This window comes from Lynx rufus, unplaced genomic scaffold (assembly GCF_022079265.1).
Source record: "Lynx rufus isolate CCGP_SWC_20201006 ecotype Redwood Valley unplaced genomic scaffold, mLynRuf1.p SCAF_2, whole genome shotgun sequence".
In the NCBI taxonomy this organism is placed as follows: domain Eukaryota; kingdom Metazoa; phylum Chordata; class Mammalia; order Carnivora; family Felidae; genus Lynx; species Lynx rufus.
The window spans coordinates 19,104,902-19,127,540 of NW_025814834.1; the positions used below are offsets into that span (position 1 = coordinate 19,104,902).

The 22,639-nt window shown below is 38.1% G+C and overlaps 1 protein-coding gene across 2 annotated transcripts in view; it reads left to right on the forward strand.

Moving 5' to 3' along the window:
• The window catches only part of USP37 (ubiquitin specific peptidase 37), a 102,641-nt gene that overhangs the window by 17,584 nt on the left and 62,418 nt on the right, over positions 1–22,639 (forward strand). For both annotated transcript variants that reach the window (XM_047083468.1, XM_047083469.1), the window contains exons 5-10: positions 1,195–1,292; positions 4,102–4,280; positions 4,630–4,707; positions 12,724–12,821; positions 14,125–14,209; positions 21,213–21,374. In XM_047083468.1, coding sequence (XP_046939424.1) covers positions 1,195–1,292; positions 4,102–4,280; positions 4,630–4,707; positions 12,724–12,821; positions 14,125–14,209; positions 21,213–21,374 — 700 coding nt within the window. The remainder of the gene's footprint in view (positions 1–1,194; positions 1,293–4,101; positions 4,281–4,629; positions 4,708–12,723; positions 12,822–14,124; positions 14,210–21,212; positions 21,375–22,639) is intronic.

Here is a 22,639-nt window from a genome sequence, read left to right on the forward strand (position 1 = left end):
ATTGACTGAAGTATAAAATACTTCTAAAGTATACACAAATTCACACTTCTGCAGTACCTTACATGTTTTTTGTTTTAAGTTTGTTTTGAGAGAGCAAGCACAAGTGGGGAGGGGCAGAGAGAGAGAGGGAGAGAGAGAGAATCCCAAGCAGGCTCCACACTGCCAGGGCAGAGCCCAGTGCAGGGCTCAAACTCACAAGCTGTGAGATCATGACCTGAGCCAAAGTCAGATGCTTAACCAGCTGAGCCACCCAGGTGCCCCAGTACCATATGTATTTTAAGCTAGCACTGATTTCTTTGGAACAGAAACCATTTATGCTGCTTGCTGAACTTAATAGAGTATATAGGTTATTGGAAGTATATCTGTCACTGGTTCTAACATGTTTCCTTAGCATCCAGTGTCAGTGTTCATGCCATTGACACATAGTGACTAATTTTTCTGTAGTGTTAATTACCAAATATTTATAGAGGAGACTTTGTAGCACTTTGATTTTGCATTTAAAATTTTATTTTTGGGGGCACCTGGGTAGCTCAGTCAGTTAAACATCCGACTTTCGTTCAGGTCATGATCTCATGGTTTGTGAGTTCAAGCCCCATGTCAGGCTGTATGCAGACAGCTCAGAGCTGGGAGCCTGCTTCAGATTCTGTGTCTCCCTCTCTCTCTGCCTTCCCCTACTCACACTCTGTCTTTCTCTCTCTCTCTCAAAAATAAACGTTAAAAAAGATTTTTTTAAAATTTATTTTTCTATTACATCTTCCCAGATTTTTGCATGTTATTTCATTTTTTGCTTGAGACTCTAGCTTGGAATTTCAATTACTATATATAGCAGATATATTTTCAGAAAGAATCAGTTGATAAGCTCTTTGATTTTTTTTTTAAGTTTATTTGAGAGAGAGAGAAAAAGTATGCTGAAGGGGCAGAGAGAGAGGGGGAGAGACAGAGAAAATCCCAAGTAGGCCCCACACTCTCAGTGGGCAGAGCCTGTATTGGGGCTCAAACCCACAAACTCGTGAGATCATGACCTGAGCTGAAATCAAGAGTCAGAGGCTGAACCCACTGAGCCACCCAGGCACCCCAGCACTTTGATTTTTTAATGTTTCTTCTGTTTTTTTTTTTTCAGGATTCTGTAATAATGTAAATCTCTTTATTAAAGTAAATGACTTGGGATTTATTCATTTATTTTTCCCCCACCAGCCATGAAACCTCAGGGGTCTGGTAGTTTTGGAGCTATTCTGGGCAGCAGAACCTCACAGAAGGAAACCAACAGGCAGCTTTCTTACTCAGACAATCAGGTATGTTCATTTGACTTTTCTAGCTTTTAAAAAAAGTTAAAATCAACTATTATTATGCAAGTTTTTTCCATAATTTATCACAAATTCCCCTTCTTACATGTAGTTTTACTGAACCCACTGTGATCTGTGCTCTGTGTCTCATGGTCATCATGAACCACAGTAAAGTGTATTTTTTTTTTTAATATATATGTATTTTTTTTTTTAAGTAGGCTGGGTCCAGCGTAGAGCCCAATGTAGGGCTCAAACTCACGACCTTGAGACCAAGACCTGAGCTGAGATCGAGAATTGGACACTCAAGCAGTTGAGCCACCCAGGTGTCCCAAAGAGTAGTTTTTACAAACATAGCTTTGGTATTAGATGTAGGTTTGAGATTTGGTGCTGCTGCTTACTAGTCCTGGGTCATTGGAGAAGTTCCTTGAGTATTCTGAACCTTACTCTCCATTGGTAAAATTGAGACAGAAGTAATATTTTAAGGGTTGCTGTGAGATAGTCCTGTAAAAGTGCTTAGCTCATGGTACCATATACTAACAATCCTATAAATATTTGTTGCTATTACTTCTGTGACGTCCTTTGAGTCTGTTCTGCATTATGAACTTTTCCCCTATACTATATGATACCAACCTGCTTTTTTGAGGTTCTCTATTTACTTTTTAAGTAGTTTTTCTTTCATAAACATTCAGATAGCCATGAGTCTTGCTGTGTACTATTACAACTTAGGAGTCCTATGTCTTTTAAAATTTATCTCATAAATGGAAACCAGACATAAAGAAAAGCTTTGAACTATTCTGTAAGTAAATTGATGAGTTCTGTTTGGCTGGGAGAGGTGATTACTTAGTCCATTTGCTGGACTAAGCAGTGAGATTTTATTTTTGTTTTTTTATTAGGTAATGGGTGGTTTTTTTTCTTTACATTTTAATTGAAATATGATTGACATGCTATAAATGCACATATTTGAGGTGTACAATTTGACACGTTTTGACTTAGGTATATACCTATAAAATCATCACCATAATCAACCAAGTGAACATAAGCCATAACCCTTAAAAGTTTCCTCATCCCTCTTGGTAATCCTTCCTTCCTGATTTCTCTCTGGCATCTATCCCCTAAACCACAACTGGTTTGTTTTTTGTCACTGTAGATTAGTTTGCATTTTCTAGAGTTTTATATAAGTGGAATCAGTGTATATGTTTTTTGTCTTTTTCATTTAGCATAATTATTTGGAGATTCACGTATAGATAGAAATTTAAACTGTTAGAATACTTAAATATGTAAATGTTAACATATGTAGCAGAAACAAATATTTATACTCTCACAAGTAATGATTCCTGTCAGTGGGATTGTAAAATCAATTTTATGGGTCATAACTAGCATTAAATAAAAAAGGAACAAAATAGAAAATAAAAGAGGAAGTATTATACATAGTAAGGATAAGTATCGATTTCTGAAATTTCTATTGTCATTTTATGTATGTATAATAGTTTATGATGTAAAATATTTCCAAGTCGAGATCATGGTCAACAGGGCTAAAAAATGCAAAACAGTATACGTATGTATACTGTATAGTATACTGCCATTTGTGTAACAAAAAGAATGAAGTTGGTTTGCATTTACATAAAGAAGAATACTTATAGAGGATAAGAGAATGGCAAGTGGAAGAACTGGATGGATGGCAGTGGATGATAATGAGACTTATTAGTGTATGGCTTTTAGTATTTTGATTTTTGAGTCTTAAGAATATATCACCCATTTGAAAATAAATTCTAACTTTTTAAAATTGTTCATTCAGATGATCTCAGAGATTTTTTTCTTTCCTAAGATTGTATGTAATTCTGTAGAAAGAAAAAAATTAGAAATTTCTTCCATAGAGAAATTACATTGCTTTTAATCTAGTTGTAAAACTTATCTGGCAGAATGCCGGCCAAAAGCACTACTTCCCAACTAAGATGTTTAAATTGTTGTATTCACTTTGAATGTTCTTGCTATATTTTTAGGGTAGACTCTTCGAGTGATCTTCTGCCAGTGGACTCTGTCTCACTCTCATTCTCCCCATCATGATGTATTTGTTTCATTGATTCCTCCAGACTAGAACCCCTCAAAAGTCATATGAGGCATATGTGACTTGGTATTTAAGTTATGGCAATGAAATATCATCATTGCTTCTTTTTCTCATACTTATGTCACATGATCATAATCATGAATGTTTTTCTCTGAAGATTTATTTTCATGCTAATCACTAGAATCACATCTTATGTATCTGAGTCTTTTTTTTTTAAGTCCGGTATTCAAAGCAAATTCCTTTCTGCCTCCAGTTATAGTGCGGAAATTTTAAGTTGATGGGAGTGCTAGAAGAAAATGAGTGTCAAGTTCAATTTCTGATGCAGACTCCACATTAGAATCAGCTAGAGTGCTTCAAAAAAGCCTACTGGTGAATGCGCCTCACTCCAAGCCAATTAGGCTAGACTATCTGGAGATGGGTTTCTAGTTGTGAATTATTTTCATAAAAATTTTCCATATGAGGGGTGCCTGGGTGGCTCATTGGTTAAGCGTTTGACTTCAGCTCAGGTCATGATCTCACGCTTTGTAAGTTCAAGCCCCACATAGGGCTCTGTGCTGACCACTCAGAGCCTGGAGCCTGCTTCGGATTCTGTCTCTCTCTTTCTCTGCTCCTCCGCCACTTGTGCGACACTCCCCCTCCCCCCCAAAAGAAATAAACTTTAAAAAAATTTAAAAAGTTTTCCATGTGAGAATATGATCTAAAAGCATGCCAATTAATTTGAATACTTAGCTATGTTAAACTTTATTCCTACAGACACCTTCAAAAAGAGGAAGTTTGGAAACTAAAGATGATATTCCATTTCGAAAAGTTCTTGGTAATCCAGGTAGAGGATCAATTAAGACTGCAGCAGGAAGTGGAATAGCTGTCACCCGAACAATTCCCTCTTTGACATCTACATCAACACCTCTTAGATCAGGGTCATTAGAAAATCGGTATGAAAGACTTTTTTTCTTAGTCATTAGCTGTGCCTGTTTATAAATGTCTTTTAGGCCTTTTAGAAAGACAGGGACTTTGAGAAAAAAGAGATTGTCCAGTGAGTAAAATATGTTAGAAAAAGAACATATAGAGCATATATTTTAGTAGGTAATTAGTGTTGGCTTTTTATGATTTACATCAGTGACACATACTGAGCATGCAGATGTACAGTATATTAATTAAAATGTGGTTTAGAGAATTAAGCAGTAGTAGTCATAGTTCCTGTCCTTGAATATGTTGGTTTATACTTCTTAATGGTATGAATTATGACTTCTTTAAATAACTTTTTTTCTTTGTCCTCTACAGGACTGAAAAGAGGAAAAGAATGCTATCATCTGGCTCAGAGTTGAATGAAGATTACCCTAAGGAAAATGATTCATCATCGTAAGTTGCTTAAAGAACATTTAAGGCACTAGATCAGTGTTTCTTATATATTGGTAATTACGGTCACTAAGGAAGATTGGGGGAGAGGTGTTCAGTTTATGAGAATTCTAAAGATAGAACAGAATTTAAAGTATTTTAGTGACAGTAGATTATAGACTCCATAGAGAGAGTATTTGGCCATTGCTGTTGCTTTGATCATTGCCCTTCTCCCATCCTAGCCTTTTTTATTATCTGCAATACTTAGAGGAAGAATAGGATTGAAGAACTCTAAACACATGTTTCTTGTTGGCTGCTTTTTTTGGTGTGAATTCTTTCCTTCCCTTTATCTGTGATTTTTTTTTTTTTTTTTTTTTTTTTTTTTTATCCTATTCATGTGAAAAGTTAGCCTGGGAGTAAAAGGATGTGAACCTGACATAGGGTCTAGGCAAGGAGCTTCAGTTTTTTAGAGGTATTTTCTGGCTTCAACAAAAGAGAATAGACCTGCAACAGGACAGTCACCAGCTCACAGTCTCTTCCTCATCATGGAGGGTTTTTGTTTATTTTTTGTTGTTTGGGGGAGAATAGTTATTACACAATTATGAAATACTTCAATTAGTGCCTTTTTTTAAAGTTTTAATTTAAATTCCAGTCAGTTAACATACAGTGTAATGTCAGTTTCAGGTGTACAATTTAGCAATACAACACCCGGCGCTTATCACAAGTGCACTCCTTAATCCCTATCACCTGGTTAATCCATCCATCTACCTCTCCTCTGGTAACCATCAGTTTGTTCTCTATAGTTAAGAGTTTGTTGTTGTTTTTTTTTTTAATTTTTTTTTTCAACGTTTATTTATTTTTGGGACAGAGAGAGACAGAGCATGAACGGGGGAGGGGCAGAGAGAGAGGGAGACACAGAATCGGAAACAGGCTCCAGGCTCCGAGCCATCAGCCCAGAGCCCGACGCGGGGCTCGAACTCACGGACCGCGAGATCGTGACCTGGCTGAAGTCGGACGCTCAACCGACTGCGCCACCCAGGCGCCCCAAGAGTTTGTTTTTTATGGGCGCCTGGGTGGCTCAGTTGGTTAAGTGTCCGACTTTGGCTCAGGTCATGATCTTGCAGTTTGTGAGTTGGAGCCCCGCGTCGGGCTCTGTGCTGACGGCTCAGAGCCTGGAGCCTCTTCAGATTCTGTGTCTTTCTCTCTGTCTCTGCCCCTCCCCCACTCACACTCTGTCTCTGTCTCAAAAATAAACATTAAAAAAAAAATTTTTTTTTAAAGTTTGTTTTTTGTTTTCTCTCTTTTTTTGCCCCTAGATCATTTGTTTTGTTTCTTAAATTCCACATACAAGTAAAATCATATGGTATTTGTCTTTCTTTGACTGACTTATTTTGCTTAGCGTAATAGTGTCTAGCTCCGTCCACATCATTGCAAATGGCCAATTAATACCTTGACAGAAATCAGTTGATAATCAATTAACTGATACTCAAGGTTAAGGGTCAGCAGAAGAGAGTTGAGAAAAAGCTAAAGAAACTTTATATATTTATTGGGGTCTTGGTTCTGTTGCTATAACAGGTGGAAAACTGGGTAGGTGATATAGGACTGGTGTGGCATCTGAAACTACAATCACCATAGACTCAGCTTCCTTCTATTTTGTTGGTCTACCATTCTTAATAAATAGCTTTCTTTTTGTGAACCAAGATAGATGCTTCAGCCTCCACTCTCATGTCTGCATGCCTGTTGATGGGAATGGAGAAAGGAACAAAGGGAGGGCATACTGCTTTCCTTTAGGCCGGAAATCGCACACACCACTTCTGTGCACATTGGCCAGAATTTGGTCATATGGTTATACCAAATTATGAGGAACTCTGGGAAATATGCTTAGCCTAGCCCAAATTATACTATTATGGCAGAAGTATACAGTGATTATTTGGGGACAGTTAATAGTCTGCTGTAGTTTACCTCTCTAGCCATAGAAATATACCTATTCATCATTCTTCACATACATTTAGTCATTGTATCCAGTTCAGAGCCCAGGATCTCTGGGTGATGTGCATTTCTCTCCATAATGTCTAAGTGTGCCTTGGACCATGTGCCTCATGGCCTGATACCTAAAAAAGTAAAAGGCAAGTTAACCTGTATTCCCCACTCCCAAGTCTATACATGTATTATCATACATTGCTGGCATAGTTATAAGATAATCACAATAAAAATTTCTATTTAGAAAAGACAAGAATAGGAAACTGAAGGAGTCACTGCTCTACAGCAGCAATAAAATCTTGGTAGGCTGAAGGTATGAAGACAGTGAAGGCAGTTTAGCCCATGTAGCAAGCAGTCTGTGTTCTGTCCTTTGGGAGAAACTCCCTCATTGTACTTCATTTGACTCCTGATTTTGCCCCCTAATAGATTTCCTTTGTCTTTTATCTTTCAAGGCCATAGCTGAAATGGGTTTTGAAGACTGTGTTCTTTCTTGGGGCTGTGCAGCTTTTGTAGCCTGCTTCATGCTGATAAAAGTTCTGGGAGTTAGAAGTATCCAGAAATCGTTGCTTCTCAGCCTTTTGGTGAAGATCAAGTGTAGAAGTGTCCAGAAATCTAGGAGTTTTAGAAGTCCAAAAGTTTATTTAAATATAGAACAAGAAGGATTTTATAGACTTGAGAAAGAATTTGGGCCAATATTTTTGTTGTTTGGTTTTGGTGTTGTTGTTTTTTAATGTTTATTAGAGAGAGAGCATCCTCAAGGAAGGGAGGGACAGAGAGAGAATCCCAAATAGGCTCACATCAGCAGCACAGAGTCCAGTGTGGGACTCGAATCCGTGAACCATGAGATCATGACCTGAGCTGAAATCAGGAGTTGTGGGGTGCCTGGGTGGCTCAGTCAGTTAAGCATTTGACTTTGGCTCAGGTCATGATCTCGTGGTTCATGGGGTCAAACCCTGCGTCGGGCTCTGTGCTGACAGCTCAGAGCCTGGAGCCTGCCTGCTTCAGATTCTGTGTCTCCCTCTCTCTGCCCCTGTCCTGCCTCTCTCTCCCTCTCTCAAAAATAAATAAACATTAAAAAAAAAAAAGTGAAGGGGCACCTGGGGGGCTCAGTCGGTTAAGTGTCCGACTTTGGCTCAGGTCATGATGTCACAGTTCGTGGGTTCGAGCCCTGTGTCTGGCTCTGTGCTGACAACTCAGAGCCTGGAGCCTGCTTCGGATTCTGTGTCTCCCTCTCTGTCTTTGTCCCTGCCCTGCTCAACTTACTCTCTTTCTCTCTCAAAAATAAAACATTAAAAAAATTTTTTTAAGTTTTGAAATAATTTTAGATTTACAGAAAAGTTGCAAAAGCAATATAGAATGTTCCTGTATACCCTTCACCCAGTTTCCCCTAATAGTAACATCAAGTTGTTTTTTTCATAAATTTATTTCCTTAGTTAACCTTCTGTCATTGCCTCAGTTTGACAATCAAACACAATTGGATTTTTTTGGTTCCATATGGTCTCAAATTACTAGACGATTTCAATTCTAGGCCATTGGCACAGAGGGCTATATTCCTTTTCATCCCTGATTGTAAGCTGGCTAGCCCCTTGCCCAGTTTAACCTGTCTTGAATAGGACCATGCTGAAACACAGACCAGTATTCTTATCATCTCAGTCTTTTCACTTAGAGTTATAGGTTTGATATGCAAGACATTACAGTAACAGTTTTATGAACATTTTGCTGAGGTGTAGCAGTAGTACTCACCAGCTTTCCAGTCTGTAATATCTGTGTCCTGACCCTCCACCTTCGAACTGTAGCTAGTGCTATATATTTTAGGTTTGTTAGGGTAGTACCTCACTTCTAGTAACAAAATTTGTGTATTCAGTGTCTAGTTGTAGGGAACAAAATTCATTTCAGCTAGTTTATATACACAAAGGTATTTGCCTTCAGAGAGTATTAACAGACTTACGGAATCGTTAGGAAAGCTGAAAAGATAGGCTTTAGGTTAAGCTTTCAGAATGATTTTAAGAGCTATGCCCTGGATCAGGTCACCAAAGATGCCCCTGGCTGTTGCTGAAGCTAATAGCTGCATTGGAAGCTGTCACCTCTGGGACCATGCTGCCATTTGCCAAGATTAGAAATCTCTACAGAAAAACCGGATGCCTGTAAAATGATGTTTGTCATCACAAGGAGCAGAACACATTACCTCTGCCTTACTTCCACTTTTCAGATCTCACACAATTACATGTAATTTATCTTAATTCCCATCCTGAACACTAACTAGGAAATGTAGTTTTTTTGTTTTTTGGCTTTTACAGGACAGATACACCAAAAGGTGGTTTTAATGGACTGTTGCATGTCAGTTCACCATATTCACCATACTTGTGGGACATCTCACTTTTTCTACTTAGAATTCTGTGTAGTGAGCCCTAAATTTCTGATCTTTGTTTTGGGCTAATAATACTTTTAAACACATCACAGTCAGATTGTATGAAGTTTGGGTTTCCTAGAAGACTCTAGGTTACTACACTTGTATAAGTGACTTGTTAAGAAGGTGCTTATAGGACAGACCAGAGTGAGGAAATAGGACAAGGAAGGAGAGGAAGCCACCCAGGGGTGTGATCTTAGCGAAAAGTCCCACAGAGAGTAGACTTTATCTTGACCCAGCAGGGTCTCTGGGCCTGTTCCAACTTGAAGCAAGGAAGATGGGCTTTCATGGTCCCATACTGCACAGCCTTTGGTTCTGTGGCTCTGCCCCGATGGGCAAAATATTTTAAGTAGCCCAAAGGCAGTTCTCTGAAAAAGAACTGCAGGTGCTGGCTGTTGAAAACACACAATTGGGATGTGTGAAAAGTATAAAAAGGGATCTGAGGGGCTCTGATGGAGCAGAACTATTAAGTTCATTCCATGGTATCACAGATTCTTCACATTGATGCTACTCAATTTCTGGGTGAAAATCTTACAAAAGAGGGTTAGAGGGACGAGCTGCTATTTGTCCTTACTGCTATAAATAGCCTTGAGGCTATAACTGGTATTGTCATCTTTTTCTTCTGCTATCCATTCTAGACTTGCTGCATTCTCCACTAATACTTCTGCTGGTCTTGGTGATTTGCCTAGTGGTATGACTAAAGTCCTCATCCCTATGGGGATGAGCCCCTGGTCACTATGTACTTGTGCAGGCCATGGGTGCTAAAATTGCTCATTCGTAGTTAAAACTGAATGTGACAGCATTAAGAAATTCCCTAGTAAATCCCCTTTATTCCAAAGATATTCTTCATGTCCTCATTGTATAGTATCAACCCTGCCTCCTTATAGTAATCAAAGTTGGGGCACTTGGGTGGCTCAGTCGGTTAAGCGTCAAACTCTTGATTTCAGCTCAGGTCGTGATCTCACCGTTGATGAGTTTGAGCCCCACATCGGGTTCTGCACTGATAGTGTGGAGCTAGCTTGAGATTCTCTCTCCCTCTCTCTGCTCCTCCCCCGTTCATTCATGTGTGTACCCGCTCTCGCGCACTCTCCCTCTCAAAAAACAAAACAAAACAAAACAAAACCAAAGTCAGTTACCCCTGTTAGTATAGCAGTTCCTTTCTTCGCCTGTTCCTCTGCCAACATGAGGAGCCCAAGATGAGTAGCAACCATAGCTTTAGATTAAACGGGACTCTTACTGTCCCCACGGTTGAAAAAGTTCCCCTTCTGGGAACCAGGACTTGATTGTTTAATGTCTCTTTAGTGGAGCTCTCTGGTGTGCAGATCCCTACTGTTTGTACACACTTCTGTATGGCTGTTCATATACTTCTTCCATAAATCATTCTCCCTGATCTTCCAGGCTTGCTACTTGCTGGCTTCTTACTATCCATCCAAACTATTTGCTGCTGTCCCGGAAATCATGGCCCACTTTTTTTTCCACACACAGTGGATAAAGAAGTGTGCCTCTCAAACTCTGCACCATGGAGGATTTCCTCTCACCACTCTGTTTTTGGGCAGTACCCTAATGGGTCTATAGTGCAGCAACAGTTCATTTTTATCCTGTACCAAGATAGCAGATGATCTATCTGTGAATCAGGCCAGGTTGGTTATAGAGAGTACTCATAAGCCTATTCCTCTTATCTATTCCTGCTTGCTTAGAACTCATCCTAGATAAATCACTTCCACTTTATGATGGATTGCTGCTGTAACTTTCTGGTCTGATGACTTCAAGGGTCTCTTCCAGGCATTAGTAACATGCCAGGAGTAGTGTGTGATACTTTATAAGTAATGTATACTTTTTTTGCTGCAGACAAGCATGGTCTTGCTCTCAAATCCTAAAGAGCCAGGCTGCAATTCTCTTTGGGTGAGCAATTCTACATGGTGTCTTAAGTTGGTAATTGGCTCAATGGCTCAACTGACTCTATTGTTTTTTCTCTTGAGCAGATCAGTACTCATAGCAACAGCCAACCAGTTCCATAGTCTTTATGATTACTATTCCATATCACTTGGATCAGTTATCTGTTGCTATATAGCAAACCACTCCAAAACTTAGTGACTTAAAATAGTAACTATTATTGCCTGTGAGTTGATGGTGACTTAAGTGATTCTACTTTATCTGGGCCAGAATTGGCCGATTGTCTCTGGGTACTCTCATTTTCTCATGCATCCATGGTCATTTGCTGAGGCAGTTAGTGGTTAGTTGGTCCAGAATGGCCTCACTCATGATTGCCATTGGCTTCCTACTGGTTGGGTAAAGAGGGTGATTGGGCCATGTGTCTTTCATCATCTAGCAAGTTAGTCTGGAGTTATTCACATAGCAGTGTCAGGATTCCAAGAGAGTGAGTGTAAATTTGCAAGGTGCCTTTAGTCTTAGGACTTATACACTGCTGTGTCTGTTGCATTCTTTTAGGAAAAGGAAATCACAAAGCCAGCCCCATTAAGGCATGGGAAAATAGACTGCATTTCTTGATGGGGGATTTGGGTACAAGGAAAGGAATGATTTGGGACACGTTTTTAAAAACTGTATTGAAATACAATTTGCATATTCTAAAATTTACTTATTTTAAATGTGCAATTCAATAATTTTGGGTGATTGTATTGAGTTGTGCAACCATCACCTTAATCTAGTTTTAGAATGTTTCTATAACCCCAGTAAGATCCATTGTGTAATCTACCATATTTCTCAAATGCTACAGATATTGCATGAGCCATATTCTTTTCTAGTTTATCCCATCCCAATTCGCTACAAATGAAAATCTTAATAATTATAGTTGATAGGGTCCCAGAGGTATTATCACCAGCAGTGGGATTTCTGTTGCCATTGCCAAACAAGTGGTCCAGTTCCAGAATCTTGGCCTTAGAGGTGTGCTTCCTAGGCCCATTTCTAGAACTAGCTGTTGTTGATCAAGTTCTCCAGAAGCAGGCGCTGAAATGGAGATTTGTGCTCAAGTTATTTATTAAGAAAGTACTCCCAAGGGATACCAGGAGGGGAGTAGGGAAAGCAAGTCAGTAGTGCAGGAAATGAAGCTTGAGTGTGGTCTTATACAAAAATCAAGCAGAGGTTAGGCTTCATCCTAATTCCAGAGAGAAAACCTGTTACATAAAATTCACCTTAAAGTTGTTCTCTCATCCAAGCAAGGGAGCTTGGCTTCTTGACCTTACTTGTGTCTCTCAAAGTGCAAGCAAATTATCTCTAGTAGCTTGAGGTTAACCTGTGAAAAAGAACCCTAGGTACTGGCTGTCAAAAACATAACCTAAATTGGTGTGGAAGAGAAGACACAAAAACCGGGTCAGAGGGAATCTGGGTAGAGCCATCTGCGTTATGTGCTACAGGCTTTATGCATGATGGATCTCCTAAAATTAGTACTTTGTATCAAAGCATGAGCATATCTCCAACTGAACCCACTCCACTGGAAAGGTTTAGGTATTTGGGAATAATAGATGGGGGAAATGCCACTTAAGAAATTTTGACCTGTGTGTGAAATGTAAATTTTCTGAAATGATAAGTATTTAAAATTAAGAACTATGTGTTTATATCTATATGGATATATATATATATATATATATATATATATATATATATACACACACACTGAATTAAATTATCAACTGTAGGAACAACAAGGCTATGACAGATCCCTCCAGAAAGTATTTAACCAGCAGTAGAGAGAAGCAGCTGAGTTTGAAACAGTCGGAAGAGAATAGAACATCAGGTAAGTATTTGGTCTTCATATAAAATGCTAATTTATTATGTGACATACCGTATTATACTAGAAATAAAAACGTAAACTGGGACATATCTCTACATTATTCGGTGTATGATTCAGTGCTAGTTATCAGGTGCCAATTTGTATCCAGTACTTGACGAAAGTATTAGATATAAGGGATTTTTATTCTTTTAAGAAAGACTCTAACCTTTACCTTCTTCCCTATTTCACTGCCTACAGTTAAGCTTTTTCGTTGTCAAAGTACCTGAACCATAGAATGAATTCAAGGAGTTAAAGTGGTTGAAACTGAATTTTATCAGTGTTCCTGCTTGTTACAAGTTCCAGAAAGTCTTGGAATTATTGCCTGAAGCTGTTGTTTAAGCTCAGCTTGTACCCCATTTTACAAAAACTAAAAGTTACGCTGTCCACGAATTGTTGTCAGTGTTTCCAACATTTAACATCTCTCTGATCCTCTCAACTCCTTAGAGAATCAGCTATGTGGTATTGATTTGAATATTATGTCAACTGGAAATTAAATTGAAGCAAGCTAAAATATGGCCTGGTGTTGAGTTTAAGAGAATTCATTTGATCAGGACTTCAGGAATGTTCTTTTTTTTTTAGTGGTTCAGGGTTATGACATTGGACTCCTACAGAAAGAAGTATCTCCAATATAATTCTTACCTCTGAAATAATAATATATTTTGTAACATCCACTTACTGGTTTTCAGCTTTTATAATCAACCTATAGTTAGGAAACAATGCTTAAAGATGTAATAAACTTTGACAATGTTGAAGTTAAGGTGTGTCTTAGAAGAGTTGATGGGGAAAAGGAGAAGAGAAAGAATGAAGTAGTCGAGTGGTAAGGTTCATGGAACAAAATGTAGAAGTTTTAAGTGTGTTAAAGTTACAGAGTTAATCAGTAAAAGTAAAGTTAACACAACCAATACTTGGAGAGAAGAGAACAAGAACGAGTGATGTAAAGGAGAAATTGCTAATTTTTCATAACAGGGAGATATTACTTATAATGAATAAAGCAAGAAATAGTAGAAACATTATCTAGCATTATGAAGGAAATGAGGAAAACTAAGTTTTAAAACTGGTCAAATTAGAAGCAAAATTTTAGGGCAGGAGAGAATTCTTGGTATTATAACCTTTCTGCAGTGCTTGATCTTTTAACATGCATATATATTTGATGCAAAGAAAGGGGGAGAAACAGTTAAATATAAACAGGCCTAAAGTGTAATTTTATTATTAAATGAATTTGGCTGATTTAGGAATTAACATTTCCCTGTTTTTTTCATTTTTTTAGGGCTTTTACCTTTACAGTCATCATCGTTTTATGGCAGCAGAGCTGGATCCAAGGACTACTCTTCTGGTAGCACTAACCTAGACAGGTATGTGTTGGCTCTATGCTTCGTGAAGAACTTGGAGAGCTCTCATTTTCAGAATACTGAATGATGGTTTAGGCTGTGAGGTCTTAAGTGAATATCCTAATTTAAAATAACAAAATTGCTGAGAATCATGACTCACGATATTTTAGTTAGAAAGTATTCTGGAGGGGTGCCTGTGTGGTTCAGTTGGTTGAGCATCTGACTCTTGATTTCGGCTCGGGTCATGATCTCATGGTTCATGAGCTCCAGCCCCACATCAGACTTTGTGCTGACCGCATGGAGCCTGCTTGGGTTCTCTCTCCCTCTCATGCATGTGTGTGCATTCGCCTACTCTCTCTCTGTCTCTCTCTCAAAATAAATAAATAAATTTTTAAAAAATTATTTTAAAAACTGCTGGAAATGTTTTAGTTTTCAGATGCTTTTTTTTTTTTAATGTTTTCAACAAATGAATAAATGTGCTGAGGCCACAGGTGGTGACTATGTGATCAGATTCTTGACCAGTGTATTTTCCATCATCCCTAGTGATGAACATATCAAGATCTCTCCTGAGGCGTTTTACTTATTTATTTATTTATGAAAGAGAGAGCACACACGCAAGGGAGGGGTAGAGAGAGGGAGAGAGAATCCTAAGCAGGCTCTGCGCTGTCAGCACAGAGGCAGAGCCTGACAGGGGGCTCGAATTCACTAGTGAGCAGTGAGATCATGACCTCAGGTGAAATCAAGAGTCGGACACTTAATCAGCTGAGTCACCCAGGTGCCTCCTCAGACGTTTTTAAATTGCCTTCGTTGGCTGTGTATTAAGCTACTACCAAAAGTTAGGACATTTTCTTTAAAAAAACAAGTTGCACGTTAGTATTTTTTACTGGGAAAGACTAGTCAGAAACTTAATTGCTGATCCTATACAGATTGAATTTTTTTTTTTTTTGAGATTTACTGAACATAAATATATTAGACAACTGGTAAGTGCTTGTCAAGAAGGCACTATCTTGGAATGTAGCCTGGAGGGGCAGTGGTAAATGTAAAAGGTAAGGGTAGTGGGTAATGGTGGTTTATAATAAATATGTTATAATGACCTATTAAGTGACATTTTGTTTTTTTTTAGTAGAATTTAATTCAAAGTGGTAAAAAATATTTTTGATTATTTGATAAAATGAGGTGAAGTAAAGAATTTGGTCCTGTATCTTTAGGTATATTCAGCCTTGGGTGGTTATTTCAGACACTTTATAACTACAGTGATAACTAAGTTATTTGAATTTAAAAGAGAGACATATTTTTGCTTATTAGAAGAATCCTAAAAGAATCCAAGTTTTTAAAAATCCTAAATTATAGTACAAGTTTCTTCTCAAGATAATAGAATGTGTATATTTACTACACATAGGAATGACTGAAGGAAAAAATATTTTTAAGGCAAAGCTGCAATTCAACGATGAGGTGAAAATTTCCAAATCATTGAGAAAAAAACTAATACTGAGTAAATAGGCTGAAGCCATAGGCACATGGAAAACACAGATTAGAGTCAAGTATTTAGGTCTGGGTCTTCAAAACCAGCATGGGATTGGGAATTGAACATAATTCCAGGCCAGAACTTGGTTTGTTATATGAAGCTACATATCTAGAACTGCTTTCTGTGCTAATAAACCAAGGCAAAACACTTTTGTAGCACTACTTGGGTTTGGAACCAAAAATGTGCTGCTTGCCTGATGCTCTCTGAGCAGAGATCAAATACACAGAAATGGGAATTTTAGTGATTGGTGTCTGTTTTAGTGTTGCCTGCACTGGGGCAAGAATTCTGAATCTCTAACATAAAGTCCCATGCAGATTAAAGGCCCACAGTGAGGCAGCTATTAAACATGTCAAGAATGTGGGATTGTGGAATGCAGCACAGAAAGAAGATTGTAAATGTAAATCAAATGAAGAGACTTATGTTGGGCTCCATTGGTCTATCCTCCACATCTCAGTAGCATTTTGGAGAAAAAAAGACTGAGGAAAATAAAGACAAGGAATTTGCCAAAGAAGAATGGATGAAAGTGATGAAAGTCCACACATTGAAAAGCTTCAACAAATGCCAAACAACAGACACTGAAGAAAAAAAAAAAATCTACATTGTAGATGAAATTTTAAAAGCTACTTGAAGGAATTACATCATTTATAAAAGGAAAGGAGATGGACATTAGTAACAATAGAAACAAAAGACACTGGAGTAATAGCATCAAAGAATTCTCTACCCAGCTAAATTATAATTCAAGAATGCAGATGGGGCAACTGGGTGGCTTGGCTGGTTAAGAGCCCAACTCTTGATTTCGCCTCAGGTCATGATGTCACAGTTTGTGAGATCGAGCTCCGTGTTGGGCTCTGCACTAACAGTGCAGAGCCTGCTTGGGATTCTCTCTACCTTTCTCTCTGCCCCTCCCCGACTTGTGCACACTCGCACTCTCAAAATAAATACAATTTAAAAACATTAAAAAAAAATGCAGACAAGTAATGCTGTTTTTACATATACAGGGACAATTCAGCAAGAAGCAAATTGAAGGAATGAAAATAAATACCTGAGCAAAAAATTATAAAACCATATTTAAAAATCTAAATACGTTTACAGTTTATTCATTTGTATGCTAAATGTATATGGTAGAAACTCCAGAAGTTACAGGGTGCAAACAGTGAAAAGTAAATCTCCCTTTCTTTTCTAATTCCTAGTTGTTTATTTTATCTTTCCAGAGGCAACTACTATTGCTAATATTCTTTCAGGGTTATTCTGTACATCTAAATACAGTTCAGTAGTTTTTATAAAATGAGGCGACAATAGTATTGAAAGCAAAAAATTAATAAAATTTTAGACACTAAAGAGAAATAGAGTGGGGAAGAATATAGGGAAATTAAAACATTTTAAGTTCCTTTTGAGAACTTAAGTTATGCATAATAAGTTAAAGATGACTTCTGCTTCTGGCCAAGATGGAGTTATAGGGACCAGATTTGCCTTCTGTCATGAAACAACTGAGAACCTGGGCAAAATATATGAAACAGTATGGACATGACATTGGACATGAGGCAGTGAAAGACAGTGATCCATGAAAGTTGGGAAACAAATGAAGTTAGCTTTATGACTGCCCTACCTTGCTTCGTGGAGAAAGTTCTCAGGCTGCCACACAACGAGGGGGAACCAGTCAGAGCCCTGTGCTCTTCCTGAGTTGAGGAAATGAAGCTAGGAGTCCTGGGAGGTCAAGACATCTGGAATTCACAGAGCAGACGAGCAGAGAGGATAGCTGCACAGAGAAAGAATTGCAGAGATCTGCAGAGGGTTCCCCTTGAGTATTCAGTTGACTGCTGATCAATTTTTCAGGTGAGGAAACTAGCCAAGGCCTAGAAAAGAATCACCCCAAGCATCTAAGGGAATAATACTTGGAGTTCACCTAAAGTTAGAGGTAGTTCCTGTTTCTGATAGCAGCAGTGTGCGTGCTAAGAAAGGCCTTGCCTCATTTGTGAGGAAAACCATCCCTGGACTAATTGCTGCTCTGTTCCCACATAACAAACCTTAAAAACAAGACCCAAAAAGATCTTACTGTTTCCAGGTAACCTAATTACATCCCAGAGCAAAATTCAAGAATGTTTATAAAAACCAAAAATATTCAGGGTCGCCTAGGTGACATTCTGATTCTTAATTTTGGCTTGGGTCATGATCTCAGGGTCGTGAGATCGAGACCCACATTGGGCTCTGCACTGGGCACAGAGCCTCCTTAAGAGTCTCTCCCTCTCTCCCTACCAAGCCCTGCTTACCCCACTCGCACATTCCCTTTCTCTCTCAAAAAATTCTCAGTGTCTGGCATCAAAGAAAACTTACTAGGCATACAAAAAAGCAGGAAAATTCAGCCTTTATGGAGGAGAAAAGTTCATAAATAGGTGATAGAATTAGCATATGGAAATTAAAAGTTATTAGTCCAAATCAGTCATGACATTAAATATAAATACAAACTGTTTTAACTGTTGTTAAAAAAGACTGGATATTAAAGGAAGAAAAATAATCTATATACTATTTAAAAGAAACAACTACAACATAAAGATGAAAAAAGGTCGAGAGCCAAAGGATGGAAACAAATACACCTTGCATTATTCAAGCTACAGTGTTTAGGAATGCATCGTAAGAGATACAACTGATGGAAAGGTAATGATAGATTTTAGGGTAGGAGCACCTTGCTGGCTCAGTCAGTAGAGCACGTGACCCTTGATCTTGGAGTTTGTGAGTTAAAGTCCCACATTGGGTGTAGAGATTACTTAAAATCCTTAAAAAAAAAAAAAAAAAAAAAAGTCTAGGCAGATTAAAGACCTAAATAGGAAGAAAATAAGAGTTAAGACTTTTCGGAGAAAATAATAGGAAAATATTTCTGTGACCTTAAATTATAGACTTATAAAATTAATAGCACAGTGGCCAGGCAGCCCAGCTTCACGAAGGCTCTCGGTGTGCCATGGCCCACTGCCATGATACCCAGAGGAAGGTCAGCTTCACACTGGGGGCAGCAAAGGAGGAGAAACCTGCTCCTGCAAAAGTGGAAATGAAGCCAAAGAGGGAGGAAAGGATAAGTCTTCAGACAAAAAAGTGCAGCAAAGGGAAAACAGGCTGAAGTGGCTAACCAAGAAACAAAGACTTACCTGCAGAAAATGGAGAAAATAAAAATGAGAGTCCAGCCTCTGATGAAGCAGGAGAGAAAGAAGCCAAGTCTGTATTAGTATCATTACCATGTCTTATCAGTGGTCCCTGTCTCCCTTCTTGTACAATCCAGAGGAATATTTTTATCAACTGTTTTGTAAATGTAAGTTTTTTAGTACCTCTGGAAATATTTTTAAGAAGGAGGGAATCCCATCTCATCCCATTTTTAAAGTATAAATGCTTTTTTCTAAGAGGTAAAATAATTTGCTGTTGTTTATTTTTTGGTACAACCAGAAAATAATAGGATATTAAATTTGAGAGGCTTTGATTGTCTTGGGTGTCAGTTTAACATTCCATAGGTGGGGTAGTTTTTATATACTATAATACCAAGCATACTAAATAGCAGTTTGGAGTCAGATATGCCTTTAATAGATCTTGAACGTTTTTTTTAATGTTTATTTTGAGAGAGAGAATGAGAGTGTGCGAATAGGGGAGGGGCAGAGAGAGAGAGAGAGCGGGAGAGAGGGAATCCTAAGCAGGCTCCAATGCTCTCAGTGCAGAGCCTGATGTGGGACTCAGTCTCACAAACCGTGAGATCATGACCTGAGCCAAAATCAAGAGTTGGTCCCTTAACCAACTGAGCCACCCAGGCACCCCTGTCTTGACCATTTTATTTATTTATTTAATTTTTTTTTTTAAACATTTATTTTTGAGAGAGAGAGGGAGACAGAGTGCGAGCAGGGGAGGGGCAGGGAGACAGAGGGAAACACAGAATCTGAAGCAGGCTCCAGGCTCTGAGCTGTCAGCACCGAGCCTGACGCGGGGCTCAAACTCAGGAACCGCAAGATCATGACCTGAACTGAAGTTGGACACTTAATCAACTGAGCCATCCGGGCACTGCTTGAACATTTTAAAATTACTTTTATTCCCATGTTGTCTTTGGTAGAATTATTTCCTAAAGAAAACCACTCCTTGATCTTGGCTTTCCCTGTCAGAATTGTGTACTCTGTAACTTCTTGGTCATAGTAGTCTAGTTTTCTTAGTAACTTTGTTAATGAGCTTTTATAGGATTCAAAATTTAAGTATGTAGTGTATATGATATTGTGAGTTAATAGGACTTAATGTAACAGCATATCAACATTTGAAGATATTGGTGCTTGATATACTGTTAAGGGAAATTTGCCTCCAAATTTTAAGCTGGAAGGTCACAGGAATAACTTTTAGAAAAGAATCACAGCTACATGATTTTTTAGACTTTTGGTATATACATTAAGAATTGTATACAAATTGAAGTGTCTGTACTGATCCTCAGAACAGCCAATAAAAACTCAGTTATGAAAGAAAAAAATATGAAACTACAAAAGATTAATAAATTTGATTACGTCAAAGTTTGACACTTAGAATATATAATAAAGAATTAGAGGGGTGCCTGGGTGCCTGGGTGGCTCGGTTAAGCGGCTGACTTCGGCTCAGGTAATGATTTCGCAGTCCGTGAGTTCGAGCCCCGCATCGGGCTCAGAGCCTGACAGCTCAGAGCCTGGAGCCTGTTTCAGATTCTGTGTCTCCCTCTCTCTGACCCTCCCCTGTTCATGCTCTGTCTCTCTCTGTCTCAAAAATAAATGTTAAAAAAAATTAAAAAAAAAGAATTAGAATGTGGAATATTTAAAAAACTGCAAATCATTAAGAACCCCGTATAAAACAAAGGGTACGCAAAAGCAGTTCAGAGAAGAACAATTATAAAAATACATTCAACCTCAGTAGTAATCAGATGTGCAAAATAACGATGAGATCATGTTTCACTCGTTAATGTGATGGAGACCATGTGAAGAGATAGAAATTCACTATTAGTGAAAATAGAAATTGGTACAGCCTTTTGGGAAAACAGTGACAAGATTTCAGAAGACTAAAAATCAAAATTGAAAATACTTATTCCTAACATTTTTGCTTCTAAGCATATAAACTAAAGGAAGTTCTCCAGGAAACTGGGTAAGAATATTTGTTGTGTCATTATTTGCAGTAGTGGAAAAAGTTAACTGCCTAAATGTTTTCAAGACTGGGTACTAATATATCTATTAAGTGAATAAAAGTAAATAGTAAAGTAAAACTGTATTATAGTTTTTTTTCAAGCCATTAACTTGGATTATTTTGATTATAGGTTAAGTAGGTACAGTGTCACAGGCTTCTTCAGCTATTGACAGACTTGCTAATTTACATTTGTGGAATTTTTTCCAAGTGATCATCATTATGGATATTTCCCCAAATTTAGGATTTTTTTTTTTTTCAGACATTGACTGCTCTGAATCTTCTAGGGGGGAAAATAATATTCAAAATTGTTTTGCTTTCCTCATTGTCTGTTCTTTTTTATAGGACTAATGTTTCAAGCCAAACTCCCTCTGCCAAAAGAAGTTTGGGGTTTCTTCCACAGCCAGCTCCTCTTTCTGTCAAAAAGCTGAGGTGTAATCAGGATTATGCTGGCTGGAACAAACCAAGAGTGCCCCTTTCCTCTCACCAACAGCAGCAACTGCAGGGGTAAGTAAATTCCTTGTATTTTACTTTCTTTTTGTAAAGTGATTAACTAAAGTATATATTGCTTGGTGTAAAAAAGAATGAAAGGAGTCATATTAATTACAGTTTTAAAATATATACTCCCTTATTAAAGATTTATCATATCCATTAGTAATGATATATCAGGCCATTATCTGATCTCCCGTTTTTGAACTTTGAAAAAAATTCGTACGTATAACATACTGATCATAAGGCAAAAAAAGTGTATTTTCTAATCACGTGCACTTCATCCTTCTCCTGAGATATTTCAGCACTAAATTTTATTTATATGCTCCCCAGCCTCTTTATGCTTAGAGTTTTATTAAACACATAAAAAGGAGATCATAGGGGCGCCTGGGTGGCTCAGTTGGTTGAGCGTCCAACTTTTGCTTTTGGCTCAGGTCATGATTATCACGGTTGTGAGATCGAGCTCTGTGTCAGGCTCTGCCTCTGTGCTGACAGCTCCCAGAGCCAGCTTGGGATTCTTTCTCCCTCTCTCTCTGCCCCTCCCCTGCTTGCACATGCACTCTCTCTCAAAATAAACTTAAAAGGAGAGAGAGATCACAACATAATAACTAATAATAATTGTAGCGCTCTTACCTAAAGTATTTGTTACATGCCAAATACTGTGTACTAAGTGTTTAAATAGATTTTTTTTCTTTAAATTCTCATAGCAGCTCTTTGAGATAGATGTATTAAATATCTGCATTTAGAGGTGCCTGGGTGGCTCAGTTGGTTAAGTATCTGACTCTTTCTTGATTTCGGCTCAGATCATAATCTCATGCATGGTTTGTGGGATCGAGCCCCTCATTGGGCTCTGCACTGACAGCACAGAGCTTGCTTAGGATTCTTCTCTCTTTCCTCCACCCCCCCCCCCCGGCACAGGTGGTCTCACACTCTCTGTAAATAAATAAACTTAAAAAAAATCGGTTTTTACAAATGAAGTAACTAAGGCTTAGATAAGGTAACTAACTTTCTCAAGGTGATATAGTCAGTGGTACAGCAGTAGTAAACTTCGTCAGTTGGGCTCCACTTGCATTCTTAACGCCTGTGCTCTATTACTTCTCTGTTCCTTGATTTTTTTTCACTCCATACTAATCATGGGCTTCCTCCTATATTATGACATAACCTTTAACCATGTTAATGTACATTTAGATTTCCCTTTTTTCCCATTACCATCTAGGCTAGAATGAAGATTCTCATGCATATCTTTTTAATATTTATTGGAACTTTAGTATAAATTTTTGGAA